The sequence below is a fragment of the Eleutherodactylus coqui genome, chromosome 1, assembly GCF_035609145.1.
Source record: "Eleutherodactylus coqui strain aEleCoq1 chromosome 1, aEleCoq1.hap1, whole genome shotgun sequence".
NCBI lineage: Eukaryota > Metazoa > Chordata > Amphibia > Anura > Eleutherodactylidae > Eleutherodactylus > Eleutherodactylus coqui.
Genome location: NC_089837.1, coordinates 151,799,328 through 151,821,292, shown reverse-complemented (window position 1 = coordinate 151,821,292; position 21,965 = coordinate 151,799,328). Strand labels below are relative to the sequence as shown.

The 21,965-nt window shown below is 42.3% G+C and overlaps 1 protein-coding gene across 8 annotated transcripts in view; it reads left to right on the top strand.

Moving 5' to 3' along the window:
• OPA1 (OPA1 mitochondrial dynamin like GTPase) overlaps positions 1 to 17,517 on the top strand; it is an 89,199-nt gene extending 71,682 nt beyond the window's left edge. For all 8 annotated transcript variants that reach the window (XM_066601866.1, XM_066601850.1, XM_066601858.1 and 5 more), the window contains 2 exons: positions 16,811 to 16,884; positions 16,976 to 17,517. In XM_066601866.1, coding sequence (XP_066457963.1) covers positions 16,811 to 16,875 — 65 coding nt within the window. In that variant the 3' untranslated portion in view covers positions 16,876 to 16,884; positions 16,976 to 17,517. The remainder of the gene's footprint in view (positions 1 to 16,810; positions 16,885 to 16,975) is intronic.
• The last annotated feature ends 4,448 nt before the right edge of the window (positions 17,518 to 21,965 follow it).

The window sequence follows — 21,965 nt, the reverse complement described above, 5'->3', positions numbered from 1 at the left end:
ATGCTGTGTTTGGTTTTTGCCAAATGTGGCGCTGGGCATTATGGCCAAACATCTCCACTTTGGTTTTGTTTGCCCAAAGGACGTTATTCCAGAAATCTTGCAGTTTATTCAGATGCAACCTTCCAATACTTAGCCATGCTGCCAAGTTGTTGTGATTGTTTTTGGGGTTTTTTTGTTAGAAAGAAGCAACTTACTCTTGGCAACCCTCCCAAACAAATAGCATGCTAACTTAGGCCTTTAGAGTCTGAGATGTAGTTCTTGGGCTGTTCGTAATTTCTCTGAGTATTGCATAGTTCTGCCTTGGGGTGAATTTGCATCCACTTCCAAGAAGATTATCAACTGTCTTGAATGTTTTCCACTTGGGAATAATCTTTTGCACTGTAGAATGATGGACTCCAAAATGTTAGGAAATTGCCTCATAACCCTTCCCAGATTGATGGGCAGCAATACTTGCTGATGTATTTCCCCCTTGACATTGTGTTAACACGTGCCTGAATGCTCCAGACCAGCAAACTGCCATAAGTCTGCTTTTATAGAAGTGGTCACACTTGATGATCAATTAATCACAGGTATAGCATCACCTGGCTGCTACTTGCTCTCTTAATTCCAATGGAAGCATTAAGAGTGGACTTAATTTTTCACACATTGTTCTTCATTTTGGCCTAGTGTTTTTCAACAAATTACACTGTGTCCTTATTTATGTGGTGGTCGTCATCTATGGTTGTATTTACTTAATTTTAAGACCAGATTTTTATCTAATGTTCTGATATGTGAAACTGTAGAGTTCAAAGAGGGCGTACTTACATTTTTCCATGAACTATGTAGTACCTGTTTTTTTTTTTGTCTGTGATGTGTGTAATACTATATTTTGTGTTTGTTGTGCTGTGTAGTAAGTTCAGGTTATCTGATATGTTGACAATTATCTGACAATGATATCCCTAGAATTAAATGGGTTATCCATGTGTGAAGATATTATTTAAACAATTGATCCAGACCTACTAAAACAATAAAAGCAGCACTACTTGCCCATCTTCTGCCACCTTGATTCAGCACTAAAGCCTCACGGTCCTTCTAGTCTTAGTTTTGGAACTGCTACCACCTGACCACTGCAGCCAGTCAGAGGCCGCCCTGGTCACGTGCCATTACCCTGGTATCAGTGCTCAGATCTTGGGAGCCTTGATGCCAGGAGAACGTCACCTGACCACTGCAGCCTCTGATTGGCTACAGTGATCAGATGTTAGATATTACAGGAATATTAACCCTACTTCTCTTTATTTATAACACATTTCAAGTGATTTGTCGAAGGATTGAGTCTTTATTGAATTTTCTTCATTCACCTCCTCAGTTGTTCACATCACGCCTACAGCCTCCCGCTGCAGCACCTTTTCCAGTGTGTATGTGTGTGTGTGTATATATGCACCACCCAAACTTGTTTCTGTGCTTCACAATGATTGGACAATGTCAGCCTGTGTAGGGACACACCCCCAACTAGTAACACCCAGTTGTCAGTGTATTCATAAATTCCAAGAGGTATAACAGAGGACCCGCACAATGCAGAAAAGTTGCTCCAAAATCATTATATTAGGGGAATACGATTATTTACTGAAACAGACATTCTTAGAGAGCAAAGTATGTTGTGTCAAATGAACCCCCTGATAAATGTCCTTCCAGTGCTCGTCACCTCGTGGGCCGTACCGCTGCACAAGCTGTTCAAGAGGGGTGACGGCTGCACAAAATAAAAAAACAAACGATGTTTAGAAGAACTTGTGACTTTTAGTAAAGCTCTTTTCAAGCATTAAAAGCTATTTTGTTTTGTGTAATAAATGTAAGGATACAGACACATGTAGTGGTGGGTTAACAGGAGTTTAAGGCCGACTGCAGACGAGCGGGTTGGATCCGGCGGTGAGAATTCTCGCCGTGGGACCCGACCCGAGCGCCTGCAGAGAGCAGCGCGTACTCACCCGCGCCCGGCGGCCCTGGCTCTTTCATGTGCCAGCTGCCGGGCAGCCGGCGCATGCGCAGACCGGAGCCGGCGGCTGGGTGAGTGACGTATCTGTGCGAGGCTCTGCGAGACACGCACAAAAATAGGACATGCCGCGGTTTGTTTGCCGCGCGACATTTCGCGCAGCCAAACCGCGGCCGTCTGCATAGGAGTGCGTATTGTAATGCACTCCTATGCAGGCTTTGAGCGGCGGAAATCCTGCGGGAAATCCCGCCGCGGGATTTCCGCCTGTGTGCAGGCGGCCTTAGGCTGGCCGTCCAGGGGTGAGGTGTCGTAGCGAGATCCGCGGCGATACATTGCACGCGGAGCTCGTATGACACGCTTTCCATAGGATAACTATGGAAAGCGCAGCTTACTGCACAGAAGCGGAAAATAATAGCAATTTTCCGCTCATTTGATTAAAATCGTGGCATGCCACGATTTTCTGCAGTGAGCCCATCATTATTATAGGCTCATCATGGAGACCTTTTAATGCTCTCCCCTGCGGCCGTGGACAGGTGGCTTTACTGTGGATACTAACAGTTTGAAAAACCCATAGTCCACATACAATGGCTGCACAGTTTTGTGGTTAAAACCGCTGTTTGTTGACCACTGCTATATATGTCTATACCTTTACAGCGCTTATACAATATTTACAGGGATACTCCATCAGCTTCCAGGGGGCAGACCTGTAAAGGGAATCCGGCACCACGTTCGTTCTTTCCACCTTCATTACTCTGCTAGATCGCCAGATTGACAATTCTCTCCCTGTTTGTGTATAGGGCAACACGTGTCAATCTAGCCCATCCGGGCAGGAAAGTCAGCAGGGCCACCCTCGTTCCTGGCTGCTCTTTTAAAGGATTTTTTTTTCCTAAACCTACATCCCTGCAATGTAGGCGCTCGTCCAGACTACTACTGCCTGCAGTCGAGGCAGCCAGATGGACCTTGTGACAGAGTCCCTTTTTTTTGTTTTGTTCTAAGCCTACACTTTTAGCCACATCTGCACACCTTCAGCTTGCTTGTATTTTATTTGCTTACAATTTTATATTATGCATTTTCTCGAGTCAGTACGGGGTTAACGGGAGCCAAGAGAACGATATGAGCATTTGAGAGGTCACTTCAGATGAAAAGTGCAAACATGATACCCAGCCATTTGGGCACTTGGAGGTAGTGGAGAGATACAAATCACTCGGCTTTGAAGCTGTGAAGTGTGAGCTTTGTGTTGTAAGCAGACGTCGGAGCCTAATCAGCTCCAGAATCTGTTTCACTGCTATATTAAGAAAGAAGCGGCTTTCGCCAGAGGCATTCCCCAGCTTCAAGACTTGAAAAGGAGGAATGTTTGTGGTTTTGTTTGGGTTGTTTAATATCATACAGGCAGGAAATCCAGATCTCTTCTCCGACTCCTATAGAAAGTCCTCTTCATGTTATACAAGCTGCAGGGGAGACATTTGAAGAATTAGTTTTTCATCAACCAGGTCTTTGATTAGCCACAGACATAGTGGAATAGTCTGGTAGTATTAGACGGCGTAACTTTATAAAGCAACTATTTCATGTGGCTCTTTTATGTTCGGGATAGAAAGTTTGTTAATCCCTTCGCCTATACAAGTATTTTAGATGTACAAAAATGGCTTAGTTGCGAGTTGTACATTTTTTTTTTCATTTCTGGGCACAATTTTTCAGGTCACACATTTATTTAAAGTGGTTTTCTGCGACTAAGCCATCAGATTAGGTTATCAATATCAAATTTATGGAGGTCCGCTGCTCAAGACCCCCACGATCAGCTGTATGCGGAGGCTGCTGTGACGCTGCCTCTCTTCTCTGGCCTGTGACGTAGCATTCGTTGGTCACATAGCCTATGAGTAGCTCAGTCCCATTCACATGAAAGGGGTTGAGCTGCTATACCAGGCGCTGTGCCCGCTATGCTGTGGAGTGGCTGTGTTGCTCACTTCAAACAGCTGATTGGCATGGTTACAAGAAGTGGACCCCCAACAATGGGATATCGATATGTCTTGAGGATAAGCAATTTAATATCTTACTCCCAGAAAGCCGCTTTAAGGAGATGATTTGAAGCAATGGCAGTTATGGGGGAAAAATAGTTTCCATCATCCAGCCAAGGACATCTGTTGCATGGTTGGGTCAGCCAGCCTAAACATCACCATGAAGCTGTGGTTCCAGTTGTGGAGCTGTTCTATCGTTGTGTCCCTTCTAAGGTATGTTCCCACATAGCATTAGCACTGCAGAAAAATCTCAGCACTTTATAGTACAAGCAAGTAGTCTCATCCACATGCTTCAATCAGAAGTTACTGTTTCTATAGGACTGCAACCTAAAAGTTAAAATCTGATAGTTTTCTATAATTTTCACTGAAATGAAAAGGATGAAGTGCCGATAAATTCCTTTTTATCTTCTAAGGGAAGATCCAGCACCCAGACACTTGTGTTCACTCCCTTCTTCATCCTGATATTGCCATATTCAGCCTATAGTCTGTCTCATTTTCATGCAAGCTTTAGTAAGTTTGGAATTTTATTTTATTTATTTATTTTTTTAAACCTGTTCCACTTGTGTGCACAAGATGGCAGTATTGTGCTGAAGTCAGAGTGTGAATTGTGGGATTAGTGAGCTGTGGGAGAGCAGCGTGGCAAACCTCCTGCCTGTGTTTACCATTCCCTACTAGCGGAAGCCTTGACATCACCCAGGCAGCAGCCGTTGTGTCTTGAAAGATCAGCTCTCCATTCACAGCGCACAGCACACTTGTTCAGACATGTTCCTTCATTTTTCTTCTCTCTTTCTCTGCCTTCCTTATTTTAAACACAACTTTTATCCTAGGTAGCCGGTCAACAACTATTCATCTGTTGCTCAGCAATGCTCAGCACAACATCTTCATGCTGATAATGAGCGATTTAGGGCTTTAGCCCAGGTTTCTTGCGTTCATTCCTTCCGTTACACTGTCTGTAAAGTAAAGGTTTGCAATCAAGAGCGCAGTTTATCCCAGATTTGTCATTATAAGGATACAAAGGGGGTATAGATTGTGTGATATTTACAGCTATAGGATCAATTGTCCTTATGTAAACACTTTGATATATAATTTTAAGTACAGCAAAATCTCTACTAGCATTGACCTCTACCAAGGCCCATGTTGAGTAAGGCTTTTTGGCTTTTAAAAAAAAAAACAAAAAAAAAACATTTTTTCTCTAGTAGCATTGGTTGCCTCTACTAACACCGGCTTGTGTCGGCCAATGTGACCTTGCTGCTGAACCAACGTGATCTCCTGTTCGGCATCTCCTCCTCCTGCTGCTAATGCAACCCACCCATCTCCATTATCAGTGACTGGTAAAACACTAGTACAGTACTGTACAATTGCACTCCAATGTAACAACAAAGAGAACACGGTGATAACGCTGAGGACAGATAATAATGTTACCTGCAGTCCTATGTAACACCACAGAGAACACAGTGATAACACTGAGGACAGTTGATGTACTGTAGTACAGCAGATGTCACCTGTCACCTATGTAACACCACAGAGAACACAGTGATAACGCTGAGGACAGATAATTATGTCACCTGCAGTCCTATTTAACCGCACAGAGAACTCAGTGATAATGCTGAGGACAGATAATGATGTCACCTGCAGTCCAATGCAACACCACAGAGAACACATTGATAACACTGAGGATAGATGGTGTATTGTAGTACAGCGGATGTCACCTGAAGTCCTATGTGACACCACAGAGAACACATTGATAACACTGAGGACAGATGATGTACTGTAGTACAGCAGATGTCACCTGCAGTCCTATGTAACAGCACAGAGAACTGTGGTAATGCTGAGGACAGATGATGTACTGTAGTACAGCAGATGTCACCCGCAGTACTATATAACAGCACGGAGAACACAGTGATAATGCTGCGGACAGATAATAATATCACCTGCAGTCCTATGTAACACTACAGAGAACACATTGATAACGCTGAGGACAGATGATGTACTGTAGTACAGCAGATGTCACCTGCAGTCCTATGTAACAGCACAGAGAACACAGTCATAACGCTGAGGACAGATGATGTAGGAGATGTGACCTGCAGTCCTATGTAAACCACAGATAACACACAGTAACATGTTCACTAACATGTTAAGTGTTCATTTATTCTTTACAGTAGTCTTTTATATTCATTTATTATTGGTTTTGGTATTAAAGATTATATTTATTCTCCATTAAATGTGGTTTGGTGTTTTTTGGAATGTCCAGAACAAATTAAATGGATTTACATTGATTCCTGTGGTAAAGCTGATTGCTTTCAGACGGATTACCAATGTTGGTAGAGGTTTTACTGTATACCTAACTTCTCAGAATAAGGCACGGTTTTTGCACATGAGAAAAACCCTATATCTGGACAATTTTGTGACTTGTGTTTTTGCATTTTTCAATATTTTTTTTTTCCTTTTGCAAAAAAGATTATCCAGTTTTCAATAGTCTCTGGACTGGTGGAAGGAGACTGCTGTTATAATATCTTTTATACTCTATGCACAATGACTGCAGATTCTTCTGATAAGGGCACATTCACACTTGCACCCATGCCCTTGCTTGATTTCAATTGTTTGACTCCATCCTTGGAGCCGAACAACAAAAAATACCAGAACCTTTTGGATCCAACACCTGTCGGACCCCATTGACTATAATGCATATATAATGCAGCTTCAAGCATTCCAATCAGCATTTTCCTAGACAAACTCGCGCAGGATGCTGCTATACAGTGTAGATGTAAATCACCAATTAGAATAGCCATGTCTGTGTGTTTCTCTCCCTTCAGCATTGGAGATGCTCCCTTCAGCGGTGAGATGTTAAAATGCCCTAACACACATACAAATAATTGCATAAGGGAGGACACTAGAGATGTACTGTACAGTGTAGATGTAAATTGCTTATTAAAACAGCCATGCCTGTGTAGGTCTTTCCCTTTAACAGCTTCCTCCCCCCTCCGCTCTGCTCTCTATAGAGTTCTATGAGCAATCATTACCCCCATTCCTGTTCTCTGTCTTATCTCTCTTACTAGAAATGGTCATCACTTAACAGGCAGTGGACAGCAATTTACAAGGAAGAGAGACACCTAATGAACTTGAGAGTTATTTTCAGCACAAAATACGAGCTTGGGTAACTAGTAAAAATGCAGACCAATTTTGCACATTGGTTTTGATGTATAAGTAAAAATTATATGGAAAGTTAGTGACCATTTAAAGGAAACCTGTCAGAACATTTGAGACTCAAACTACATTATAAGGCTCAAAGGTGAGGGAGCGGGTATTCCAGGGAGCTGCTTTTTATACTCGACTGGTTCTCCATACGAGCACTGTGCCCCTGAGAAATCAGCACATGCCCACAGTGTGCCACTTTTCAAAAAGCTCTGTGTGCACGATCTCCCATAGAGATGAATGGGAGAGCACATGTACACAGACTTCTGAAAAGAATAACATTGTGTGCGCACGCTGATTTCTCAGGGGCACAGCACTGGAAGGGAGGACCTGGTGGTTCCCTTTAAGCACATTGCTACATCACAGCATTTAAAGCAGATCTGTCACCATAGTGTGCTAACATTTGTAACCCCTTAAGGATGCAGCCAGTTTTGGCTTTACCTTTTGTTGACAACTAGAACAGGCCATCATTAGTAGATTGGTGGGGCTCTGCCACCTGGGTTCCCCGTTGATCAGCTGTTCGCCGGACTGGGATAGGAATAAGGAATCAATATGATTAGTATTGCCACATCCTTAACCTGTACACTAAATTGAACCATTTTTATCCTGCATTGCAAATGCTATATCAATTTTTTTTTTATAGCCAATAAGGCTTTTTTATTGTTTTCACCTCCCAAAAATCAGTAAAAGTGATCCAAAAAGGTAATGTACACCAAAGTAGTACTAGTAAAAACTGCATCTCGTCACACAAAAAGCAAGCCCAGATCTATCTATAGGAAAATAAAGTTGTGTTTTTTAAATGCAGTGGTGCAAAACAAAGCTTTCCAGAAAAAGGGCTTTTATTGTTTTTTTTTTTGTTTTTTTTAAACTTGAGAAAAAAAAGGTGGTGTCTTTGTAATTGTACCAGCGCACAGGGAGCATTTTTTTTAGGGGAGGCAAAGACTCTTATTGATTTCTGAACAAACTAGTCCCACTACAGGACTTAATGGCTGGTATACACTGCAGAACTTCTGTATTGCAGTGTGTTATGCCTGTTAGGCCCTAAAACCTAATATGACTACCAGGAGTAGAAAAATGGCAGGCTTGGGGGTCTTCATTAGACCTTTGGCTGCCATGGAATCCTATTGGCACCTTTTGATAGGCTTGCGGGAGCACTGGGGGGTTGTCCTAGGAAGCACCCTCCTTGTGCCTACTTAGATGCCTAGCTGTGATGTCTGCCACCCTTACAGGATGTCACAGTAACCTACACACACGGTTAATGATAGATGATATTTATTAATGCACAGGTTTTTGTCAGTATAGGTGGTCAGTCTGTACAGACATGCTACAATACCACTATATTTCTTTACATTGCTTGTAAGGAGAAACACATAATACCGACTGGAAGCAGCACTGTGCCCTAGAACCACTCCAATTAGACTATTTTATGTGAAAAGTCTAAATTGGAGTAGATTCTCATTGTATGAATTGGTTTCAAACCCATTCACATTGTAAATCTGCGTATTCCATATATTTAGTACATTGAGGTGCATATAACACCATCCTGGTTTGTGCAGCCCATGGGATCCCAGCACTGTACTACACTAATGTACATTTTACATATTCCTTAGTGTCTGTAGTGATGGCTGAACAAAAGTGTCCCAATATAGCGCAAGTTGTGGTGTCTACAGTGCTTACCCCTTGCTGGTTCTGGACCTTTATGATAGCTTGATTCCTGTTAAAGAGCCTGTCCAGTTGTAAACTATTAATGGCCATCAATATTACATTAGCGGGGGTTACCACCTTGGGGCCCCCGCCAATTATCTCTTTGCTGTCTCAGTGTGCTCATGCATGTAACTGATTTCTGCAGGAAGCAGACAGCTCCATTCTCACTGTAGTGGCCAGGCTTGGTATTATAGGAAAAGTTCTCATTCACTTCAATTGCAACTTTGCCTGTAATACCAGGCCTCACCACTACAGAGAGAACAGAGCTGTTTACTTCCTACAGATATTAGCTCCATGCATGAGTGCACCAACTCAGCAAACAGATGATCAGTGGGTGGGTATACCTTCGCTGATCTACTATTGGTAGCCATAGGTAAACAATAGTTTACAACTGGAGAACCCCTTTAATGCAGTGCTGATAGGAGCCATCTTGATGAATGTTATATGGTCTGTCAGCACTGCACTGACAATACAGAATGCTATAAACTTTGCATGTATTGTGCTGACCATTTCTTCAAGGTGATCACAAAAAGTGTATATTTTGAGTCAAGCAATTTCAGTAAAAAAAATAAAAATCCCTAAAGAAGAGTTTTAATGTAAAAGTTTAGCGCATTCTGTGCTGAAACTGTAGGTTACCTCAACCACATGGGGGGTTGTATATAACTACATTATGAATGACTAGGGTCAGCCCCTGGTCACAATACGTGCTGGTAGTGCCCATTATGCTACATGTGACCGGTGACTGGCAGCTTGTGACTCCTTTATTAGGCAGGACATAAAGCAATCTATTGTGAGTTCCAGGGCGAAGGATGGTAAGCACACGGTGTCAGCTGCCCGTGGATCCTCCAACTAATTAAGCATCTAAAGTTAGACAGACTAGCTGTTTGTGAGCTGAGCATGCATGCAATAACATGCATATTTTAGGCTCATTCCAAACCTGACACCCTGCTGACTTCACAACATGAAAAGGAGAAGCCATTCTGCTCAAGATTGATAGCAATTTGGTGTAAGAGTAATGCTGCCCCCAAGACATTTTACAATGGTTTACATGTAAAATATTCGGATAGGGAGCAATGAGAAAATGTGTTCAGAAGAAACAAGAAATGGACCTTTCCAATGATCTATAGAACCCAAACTGGTTTTGCGACTGTAGTTGTTTCCGATATCTGCATCATGTGAGCACCCAAGGAGCAAGACATTACAGAACATTGGATGTCTATGGAAGGGGAAGAGTTCTGGGAGACACCGTAGTAGAGGAACAAGTGGATCATGCTCTTGAGAAGGCTCAAAACTAACTAGTTGTAACTCAGCAGTTTTCTTCTCCATGGGGAGAATGGAAACGACGGCCAAACACCTCTGACAATCGCTTATCTCCAGGAAAAATGAAAGGATTGCATGTTGAAATTCAACGCATCCAGTCCGTTTTTTTTTCCGTGACGTCTGCCGGTATTGGTGGGACCAGACCATGTATTACCACAAATAACAGTACTTGGGATCTACAGGCTGATGTGTTTTATTCACTGAGTTTATAGATGCCACATAAAGACTTTAAGTGGTTCTTTGGATTCTTAATGTTGATGATAAGGAGGCTAACTGACAGTAGTTGATTCTTGCTGCTCACAGCCCAGTTTTACACAACGTGGTTTTTAATGTTTGTATCAGAAAATGTTGATGGCCTGATGGCAGATTTATCATTCTGTACACAGATTGTGACACTTGTAGATATTCAACAGTGAAAAACAAGGGAAGGAGAAGAGGTGGCCAAGACCATATGATCACATCCTTCCCATAGTATATAGTAGTAACTTATGATGGTCCCAGCATTGGATCTAGCTCTATGGAGACCAGTAAGCAAATATTCTGCAATACAGGTTTGCTCTGGTTATTGGTGGAAGGAGATTTAAAGAAATCTGCATAGAAAAATAGCACCATCATGCACTGGCCAAACCTCTTCGCCATGTAGTGCCTAAATTACTGGTTTATTGAGCAGGTAACCTCTCAAGGACACGGCTTTTACATTTTCAGGTTTTCCCCCACAAATCATAATTTTTTTTCTTACATTTGCATAGCTACATGAGGGCTTTTCTTTTACGGGTCGAGTTGTATTTTGTAGTCGTACCGTTTAATTTACTGAAAAAATTTCTAAGTGGAGTGAAATAGAAAAAACTGTAATTTTGTTATCTTGGGGGGGTATTTTTTCAGCATACACATTGCGGCAAAAAGGACATGCTAACCTTATTTGTGGGTCAGTACAATTACAATGATACCAAATTTATATAGTTCTACTTTAACAATATATATAATCTCTGGAAAAAATACAATTATTTTCTGCTGCCATCTTCTGACAACCAGGTCCATAACTTTTTTTTTTATATGCCATTTTTTTATGTGGATTTCCATCACTTTTCTTATTTAACAAAAACATACCTAAAAAAAATGAAACACAGAGTATTACAACCCCACCCTTGAGTCTGTCTCATGTATCCAATAGACCGTCCAGCATCCTGAGTAAACAGCAGGAAAATTAGTCCATGGAATTTTAAATCCTTTTAGATGATTTCTTTAACTTCGTCCATTTGAGAATAGTCAGTTGTACTTTCAATATACTCACACTTCAGTGAATACTATACTTTACCCATCCCCATACTTGTACAACAACTGTATATCACAGTACTGTTTCTATAATGTCCACAAACTACAGAGTTGCTGCAGAATATCCACAGCTCCGCATCATAAACTGCACCATTTGGGGTTTATCGGCTTTGGATCTAGTCTTTTCGTTGGAAGGGCACCTAAATGTCATGTTGTGGTGACCTCAAGTATTCAGCTCTCATTTGTGGGACAACGTGGAAGCGAGTGTCCATTTGCAATGCCAGCACAGGATAAATGATATATTCTGTGCCCAGAAGAACCAGCAGACTGCCTGTATAATGCATAGATACTTTCTCCAAATCAGGCGATACTCGTTGTAGCCATACTTTGACTAAAAGTTGCTCCCGCGTGCACAAACCTCTCCCACCCACCCTCTGTTAACTAAGAATTCCCTAATAGGATTTTTTTGAATATGCCTTTTCTTAACCAGACAACCTCTTGAGGCTGCTTTCACATGGCTGAGAAACTCGTGCGAGATTTGTGCATTGCGAGACGCACAAAATCTTGCGTAAATATGAACCCCATTCTTTTGAATGGACTCCTACATGAGCGATGTGGGGAAAAAACTGCAGCATGTTCCTAACTTATTGCGTTGATTTCAATGGGACCTTTAATGGCTCACATGCCCTTCATGCGAGGTTTCCCATTGAAATCAGTGAGAACCGCTTCTGATCCTCTATTGTGCGGGAAATTCGCTCGAGAGGATCGGAATTTCACAGATGCAAGGCAATTTTGCCTGACACACCTTGCATCTGCGGGTAAATTGCATGTTTACGAGCAAGATATTGGGCTGAGTTTCAAGACCTGACATTGCACTTGCCCGTGTGTAGGTAGCCTGAGAGTGCTATAAAACAAGAGCTAGCAGCTACCACTGGTGCTCCTGTTTTGCTGACCATTGCTGGGCTGAACCTGCAGGTGCACCCTGGCAATTAACTATATTAACGGACTGTTAATGGCACTCATGTACTAGAACCCTTAGGGTTGCTATTACATGAGCGCTAATGGCTACCACTAACCCTCACATTTGCCTTACCTGTGTGCAACTGCAGCCTGACAATTAGTATTACTAGCAAACTGAAAAAAGACAAAAACATCAATACTAACCTAGCCATCGGCGTCTGAGTCTCTTACACTCGTCCCCGAGGCTGCGGCAGGCTGCCGTGTCCTCTGCACTAACACAGAACTCTCCTTCTGGTGATGGAGCTTTGAATACCCCGCCTCCAGCAAGCTAGTTCTGTGATTTGGATCGAGTGCCAGCCAATCGGAGCCGGCGCTCGATCATTCACAGCCATTCAGTGAATGACCTCACTGAAAGGCTGTGATTTGCTCATCAAGCGCTGGCTCTGATTGGCTGAGCCACGGTGCTCGTGCGCCAATCACAACACTCGCTTGCGGGAGGCAGGGTGTTCAAACCCCTGTCACCAGAAGGAGAGTTCTGTGTGAAAGCCGAGGACACTGCCGCAGCACCGCCAGAGATCAGCAGCGCCAGGGACCCAGGTGCCGCGGACCAAGTGAGTATAAGCCGCACCACACCCCTCCCCGAAAATAAGACACTGCCTCTTTTGGGGCAAAAATTAATATAAGACAGTGTCTTCTTTTTGAGGAAACACAGTAATCCCTAGAGGCTGCCGGGTGAAAGGCTGCAGTGATGGTGCAAATAATTGTAAGGTGAGTGCTGCATCTACCGAAATCTGCTGTGGATACGCAAAATGGATGCGGAAATGATGCAGAATTTTCTGGTGGGGAAATTCTGCTGCATTTGCACCCTATGTGATCATGCCATAAAGGGGTTTGGTGTCTGTCAGACTGCACGTGACACTAAAGGGGTGGTGGAGGCACCTTTGCAATTGCCCTCTTTGCTCCTGCTATTGTCCAACCATGAATAGCTCCTTTTGACTTGGGAGTATTGAAAGAGTGGCAAATCTGAATGATGATCTTGACAGTTATTTCTGAGGGCAGACAATATAAATGACCCTAATTTGACCATAGTTGGTGTTTCCCTGGAGCAGGCACTAAAGACACAGGGCACAAATATTTATAGCCGTGTGAGGGAGCCGTGCAGCTATTAGTATGGAGGACAGCTTCGCTCCGGCATCTTACCATGCGGTTACAATCTTGACCCTTTTACTTGTGCTTGGAGCATGCATGCTTCAGACAAGGGACTGCTCCACTGTTTTCTTGACCTGCTGACTGTCCATTCATTCCCCATCTGTTATACTTTACTTAGAGAACAGTCCATGCCCTCCCCTTTATAAATCTTTCCCTCCAGGTGATAATTGATGCCGTTTCTTAAGGAAGGCAGCCTGGGTGGGTTCCTTCTCTTATTCCTACTTTCTTAGCACTTCGTTTGTAGACTTAATGCAGAGACAGCACTGTAGTGTTGTGGATTCTATCTGACAGGTACAAATACATTTTATGTGGGGGTTGTAATTACATATGTGATGTTGAAGAGTAATCAGGACTTCCATTTACAAATTCAATGTCTATTTTCCTAATTCTGCTGTATAGTAAATAGGTCTCATCATAGTCAATATGCTTTATTGTTGAAAGTGTCATCTGTACACGAGGCACTGTACATTAATCTGGTGCCAGAACGTTACCTGTTCCACTGCGTTAAAGGAAATAAGCTAAAATAGTAGGGCATTTTCACATTTTGTGGGCTGTCAGGGTTAAAATCTGATGGTGCCCATATACATGAATGTTCAGTTGTTTAAGTGCAGCTTACCCTCCTAGACAGCTCTGGCCCTGGCTTATCTCCCAAGGAACAAAAGGAATTGTGATGAAATTCAATCTTCCTAATTCTTTTTGTCCCCAACATCTGTCATGGAAAAGTTGAGCGGCCTCCATACACCATTAAGATTTAAAGGGGTTGTCCCGCGGCAGCAAGTGGGGTTATACACTTCTGTATGGCCATATTAATGCACTTTGTAATGTACATTGTGCATTAATTATGAGCCATACAGAAGTTATTCACTTACCTGTTCCGTTGCTGGCGTCCCCGTCTCCATGGTGCCGTCTAATTTTCAGTGTCTAATCGCCGGATTAGACGCGCTTGCGCAGTCCGGTCTTCTTCTTTTCTGAATGGGGCCGCTCGTGCCGGAGAGCGGCTCCTCATAGCTCTGCCCCGTCATGTGCCGATTCCAGCCAATCAGGAGGCTGGAATCGGCAATGGACCGCACAGAAGACCTGCGGCCATCTTCACCAGGTAAGTAAGAAGTCACCGGAGCGCGGGGATTCAGGTAAGCACTATCCGGTTTTCTTTTTAAACCCCTGCATCGGGTTTGTCTCGCGCTGAACGGGGGGGCTATTGAAAAAAAAAAAACCCGTTTCGGCGCGGGACAACCCCTTTAAAGGGGTTGTCCCGCGGCAGCAAGTGGGGTTATACACTTCTGTATGGCCATATTAATGCACTTTGTAATATACATCGTGCATTAAATATGAGCCCATACAGAAGTTATACACTTACCCCCTCCGGTGCTGGCATCCTCGTCTCCATGGCGCCGACTAAAGCTGCCTTCTCCTTCCATTAGACGCGCTTGCGCTGTCCGGTCTTCTGCTCTGTTGAATGGGGCCGCTCCGGCGTGCTCGTGCCGGAGAGCTGGTCTGCGCACGTGCAGAAGACATGTGGGACGCGAGCACGCCGGACCGGCCCCATTCAACAGAGCAGAAGACCGGACAGCGCAAGCGCGTCTAATGGAAGGAGAAGGCAGCTTTAGTCGGCGCCATGGAGACGGGGACGCCAGCACTGGAGGGGGTAAGTGTATAACTTCTGTATGGCTCATATTTAATGCACGATGTATATTACAAAGTGCATTAATATGGCCATACAGAAGTGTATACCCCACTTGCTGCCGTGGGACAACCCCTTTAACTGGTTATCAGTGGGTTCAGATAATTAACCCCTAATCTATGGAGATCTTTCTGATCTTGACAATAGTTTTCTTTTTGAAAGTGAAAGTCTTTTGCTGACCACCCTCAGTCTCAAAGGACGGCATCCACCACAAAATCGGGAGAAATTAAACTGGCCTACTTTCTATCTTGAAAAAAAAAAAAAATCTAGACCTATTTAATTTGGGGACTTGATAGGTGATCTTGGCCCAACGGTTTAATACCAGTGTTTACACTGTAACTAGACCTGAGGAAGTATTATCTTCTGTAGGTTCTTTAAGGAATGATTAAAGTATAGCGGCACACACCTTTATGGTTCCATATTTCCTGCGTGGGTTTCAAAAGTATTCCCACTTATCGTACTGCTAGTAGAAGATAAGCCAGGATGCGGCCTGTACCAGCCAGCTGCTGTTTGCTTTCATGTGGGTGGTATCCATCTTCCTCCTCTACCAGTAAGACCTTGAGCTTATTCATGTGTAGGGCGTTTGCTCACTTTTCTGATGTGTCATTGTTCTTTCATGTACATCCTCTAAACTGGGATTTCATACTTTATTACTTCTGCTCTTTGGGCAGGCTAAACAGAAGAGATAAGTAGGAGCCTTAGTAGAGTTCCCCTCACCCTACCTGTGTTCAGATGTAGACCTATTAGACAATAGGTAAAATAATAATTTTTTTTTTTTTTGTTTTAATTTTTTTTGGCCACTCATATAGGAAGTATAAGAAAAAATTGGGCAACCTGAAATAAAAGTGCCACAAGAATAACATGCAAATTCCAGTAGACCCTTAACGGGGTTGTCCTAAGATCACCTTTTATCATCTATCCGTTCGTGAACAGTGGGAGTCGCTATTAAAGTCAGCACCGATCCTGGGAACTGGCGTACCCTGCCCCCCTCACCTCCTCTCTTCCCCTTAGTTTTCAGTCTTTGAATTATTTAGACTTTTGATTTTCAGTCTTTCAGGTGACCCTCCGTTTAGATTGACTGCTATGACTTTCCACCACCAACGTGACGGATATTATGTTAAAAGCTGTGATTGTTTATAGTCCTCCATTCTGTGATGTAGAGGAACAGGTGCATGGGATTTTAGGGGACGTAACTCTTGTGCTTTGAAAACATTTAAGCCCCAAAGATTTGAAATGTAATGAAAAATCACTTCAAAAAGCCTTTTTTCTTTTACAAAACTTTTTGCATTACGTGAAATCAAATTTATTTGACCACAAATAATTGTAAAGGTCTTTGTCCTCCGAGGAGCAGAACCATTTTAATCAACACATCAAGTATAATTCATAGATTGCTATAATTTATCCATACGGAAAACCTTGTGTGGGAATATTCTGCAAAAATTTGGGAATCCCTTTTTCACATTTTCTTTTTGCTTTTTTTTTTTCTCCCTATAGAAAAAGTACGAGAAATCCAGGAAAAACTTGAAGCCTTTATTGAAGCCCTTCATCAAGAAAAGTAGCTTGAATAGGTAACTGGTATCTCACTGTTGCTACTTTGCCTTGCGACATGCACCTCTTCTATTATATTGTGCTTATAATATGTTTAATATCTCCCTTTAGATAGGAATTTGCAGAAGAGAAACACAAATCTTGTTGTTCAGGAATTGTCGGCATAAAGCAGCCTTCAGAAGCAACGTCTCCTATATTCTCCATTACTCCAGGATGAGGAAGGAAGTCCGGTTTCTATTAATGACTGGCTACTTGAAGACGTGTCATGTGTTTCTAGAGTCTCCAGTGAAGAGATCTGTCTACCTGTTGCTGCTGTTGTGTGTTTGTGCGGTATCTTGATCACCTTTTTACTAAAGCAAGAAATCTGGGGCATAAGTCACCATTTTATCATTTTGTATATACATCATTAGCACTATTTACATTCTTTTCCTTCCATGATGCAGACTGCATGTTAATGGTAATTCTGCTTTTATATGAAATGCCCCCAGCCGCAAAAGTAATGCTATCCTCAGAATGAATTGAAAGCTTCAGCTATGCTGAGAGATTGAGTGTTCAGATTAACTTATTGGGTACTGGAGTTGTACTTAGCTGCACTTGTTTATAGCCAGAACAAATTAAATGTGCTTAGGGCAAAACTTGCCAGCGTACTTAAAGTGGATGTCTGTTTTCTCTTCTTTTCTTCCATAGAACACTTATGTCATCTCAGTTACCAACAATAAGTTTAAGAACATCTTAAAGGGGTTGTCTGAGATGAATTTTAAAAAACATGTTGCCCATAATAAACAAACTTAAGGTACCTTTACACAGAGCAACGATTGTTCAGATAGTTGTGGAAGCGGACGAAGGGCAATCCTTCATTTGCTTTTACACAGAGTGATGCTTGTTCATTGTTTTTTTTGTCGAATTATCATTCGTAGGGGATCTCCATGCGAATTTGCTCACAAGTCATGCAAATATGAATGACTATGACTTTAAACCAGATGACTTATGATCAACCTGCGACTATTTATTTATTTTTGGGGGGTAAGCTGAAACAACTAGTGACTAGAGATGAGCGAACGTACTCGGTAAAGCACTACTCGTCCGAGTAATGTGCTTTATCCGAGTACCTCCCCGCTCGTCCTGAAAGATTCGGGGAGCGCCGCGGAGCGGGGAGCTGCAGGGGAGAGCCGGGAGGAACGGAGGGGAGATCTCTCTCTCCTTCTCTCCCGCCCGCTCTCCCCTGCTCCCCGCCGCAACTCACCTGTCAGCAGCGGCGCTCCCCGAATCTTTCAGGACGAGCGGGGAGGTACTCGGATAAAGCACATTACTCGGACGAGTAGTGCTTTACCGAGTACGTTCGCTCATCTCTACTAGTGACCTAACACTCATCACCCTGTCTGTGGCCATGTTGCACTGGATGACTATCATTTGAATTTGTCTTTTCAAGTGATTATTCAGACAGTAGTCATTCCATGTAAAGGTATCTTTTTATACTTGCCTCTTCTGGCTCCCTTCATCTCCCGCGTCACCTTCGGTCTGGTCTGTATTTACAAGCTGCAGCCAGCCTCTATATGGGACATCACAGGCTGCTACAGCCTTTTGCAGACCTCCCGTGTTCGAGCGCTGAGGTCCGGTAGCGGCTTATGATATCCTGTAATTGGGCTGCTGCAGTATGCTAACATCTCGCCACAGGTAAGATCTTGAGCTGCCAGCATAGGAGATGCATAGACCCAGAAGAGTATAAGCTTGCTCATAATATATGTTGTTGTGGGGAATGTGTTTTTTTTTTGTTTTTTTTTTTTTTTTTAAATCATCATTTTGGGACAACCCCTTTTTACGGAACAGCAAACCAACCATTTTAATTTAGTTTGGTCATGTTAGGTACATGGGTATGTTTGGAGTCTATGCTTCAGTCCTGTTACAGAGCTTTCAGATGGCCTATGAGCTGTATTGACAAGGGTAAAATATAACCTTCCAGCCCATGTTTGTATGTCCTAGTTGGACTGTCGAGCATTCATTGATGACAGCAGCTATCCTGTTCTGTTAGCTACATTTCACATACCCTTATAATATAAAAAAAAATCAACATCGCTTTCTTTCCTCCTTTCCCATTCTGTACATATCTTGGGTCCAAGGGTACAAGAAAATATTTCTGTTGGGGCTTAGGAGTCAACTCGAAGCCATGACAGCTGTAACAATTTATTCTCACGTAACACTTTTTACTATGTTTTTGCACTTCATATTTTCTTAATTTTACAGCTTCAGCTGACACGCTGTGTGGATGTAATTTTTACAATTGAAATCCCAACACTTTTTAAACATACAAACATGTCCAGAAGGTCTTAAAAACTCCACCATTTTTTTATTTATTTAATAAGGCCTCATATATGGTGTTTTAATGCTAAATCTTTAATGCTGGGTTATTTGTTCTTGCATAAATACAAGTTAAAAGGCCACATCGGCAAAAACACATTTTTCCATTTATGCCCCCCTCACCTGATTGCCTGTCACACTCTGGAGTCTCTTCTGTGTAGGGCAGTTACTGCCATGCAGTGCAGCCCTCTGTCTAATGCTTATCAGCCACCATATTGAGATATTGGTGAGATATTTTTAGTTTCACTTTGACATTTTATCCAATGATGCATCAGCACAGCATTAGTTGAGGTTATACCATTTCTGCTTGCCGGGAGGACATTTTAATTACTATTACCTTCTGTATTTACCTAAATAAGCTACAGACCATAAGTATGCAGTCAGGAGAGTGAGGTGTAATCTTTATTGTATCTGTGTGACAGGAGCTTAGTGATCGTCCATCTGTGGCCCATCTAGGCAGGTTCTGTGGTAGATGTAACAGCATTACACGCAGAGAAACTGACTTAATTTAAGAACACACAAACCAAAGTAAATCTGAGCTGGTCAAAACTGGGATCACATGACCATCTGAGGAGAAATAACTAACTAAGATAACACTAGCTCACTTATATATCCTGGGTGGTAGCTACATAATGAAGGGAAAAAAAGGAGCACTGGAATATCCCATTTAAGCATTCAAAACGGCAACATTGACTATAGCACTTACATAGCCTATCTTAAAATGTGCCGTACACTTCTGCAGATAAAAAATTGAGGAAATTACTAATTTAAAGACTTTTTTTACACCCCCCCCCCCCCCCCCCTCTAAATAGCTTTTTTAAAAACTGAATTAATGAGGCAGATTGGACTGCATGCTTGCTTCTTCTCTACCGTACAGTACTATTTGGCCTTGAGATTAAGATCTAAATGTAAGAATGTACAGAATATACTCCAGTTTGTATCATACAACTCAGCAGTTCGGCTTAAAGGAGTTGTTCCAAGATCTAAAGCTATCTTCTATCCACAGGATAGAGAATAACTTTGGGGGTCTGACCGCTAGGATCCCTCCTGAGAACGGACGTCCTGAGGATCCTTCATTTATGGAACAGAGGTCATGCATCTGCCGCTCCATTCATTTCAGTGACTGCACTGAAAGCTGCTTATTATGCGGACAATCTCCAGTACTGTCACTGAAATGAATGGAATGGTGATGGCGCATATGCACGACCTCCGCTCTTTAAATGCAGGAGCCTTTGTGGCCTCCCTTCTGAAGATTGGTGAGGCTCCCACAGATGGGACTTCCCACCAAAGTTGGGATGAGGGATATAACTTCATATCTTGGTTTAAGCCTTTGAAAGGTATGATTACCTATAAGCGCAAATCAAAGTGGAAAAGTATCTCAGCTGTTGTCTCTTCAGTCCACTCCCCACCTCGGCCTGCATTATTAAGAAGATTTAAGAAACAACGGTGGCCTTTATTTTTATAAAATGATGCGTCTCTGCACTGATGATTGGGGCCAATGTTCTAATTCAGTATTTCTCAACTATAGTCCTCAGGGACCCCCAACAGGTCATGTTTTCAGGATTTCCTCAGTATTACACAGGTGATGTAATTATCGTCAGTGCCTCAGACATTGCCACAGGTGTTCTTACTATAGGATATCCTGAAATGTGGCCTGTTGGTGGTCCCTGAGGACTGGAGTTGGGAAACACTGATCTAATACACAGCCCAATCGAATCACAGGCCTTGTAAAGGGGCATCAGTGGTGCTGCAAACCAGCACATCCCGGATATCTAATCCATGAAGATCTGTGCACCGGAGTCATCAAGCCTAATCCATCAACTAGAAGACCTATTGTTTTTCATTGATCTCTAACTAAATCCCAAAACTTTAAAAAAATACATTGCCTTTGGGCAATGAAGCACAAAATCACATGCCCAAAGATAGTTCGCGGTTGCTTGGCAAACAGTGCAACTTAAATATGAGGGAGCCCGGTCTTTATCTATAGATGAATTAAATATAATATTGTCATAATATACAATTGGATTCTCCTTTTTAAGATGCTTTTCAAGGATTTTACACAATCATTACGCGTTATAACTCCTCAAATGAAATGGATTTTGCTCGGTGCGGAATTGTCCCGTTTCACAAATGTTTCCTGGATGAAATAAATGTTGTAATAAATTGTTTTGCGAGCAACCTGCAAACATGGCAGATGTATACAGCATGATGTATTAGAAGATCCCCAGGTATTTATTAAAGGATATTGTAATTTGCTGGAAAGCAATTAAAAATAAACTTTTTGACAGTGTATTTTGTTTTATTGTTATTGCTTTATGTAAATATCCTTCTCATGATCTGCAAACTGATTACAGTAACTATTAGGATCTTTGGCGGGCTACCTTAGCCCCTCCCACTGCAGCCCTTTTTGGGTTTCATTTTCATGCTTTCATCCCCAGACATAACTTTATTTTTCCGGTGACATACCTACATGAGGTCTTGTTTTTTGCAGGACAAGTTGTATTTTTCAGTGGTACAATTAAACACAGCATACAACTTCGGGTGAAATGGGTGGGAAAAAAAAGCTATTTCGCCATTTTAGCAGGAGTTTGTTTTTGCAGCATTCATGGTGCAGCAAAAAATGACATTTTATCTTTTGTTCCATCAGTCAGTTTATACATTTTTTTTTGTTTGTTTGTTTTTTTATTGTAATGCTGCTAAAAATATACCTTTTTTTAAATGACTTTTGCCATCTTTTTTTACCTCG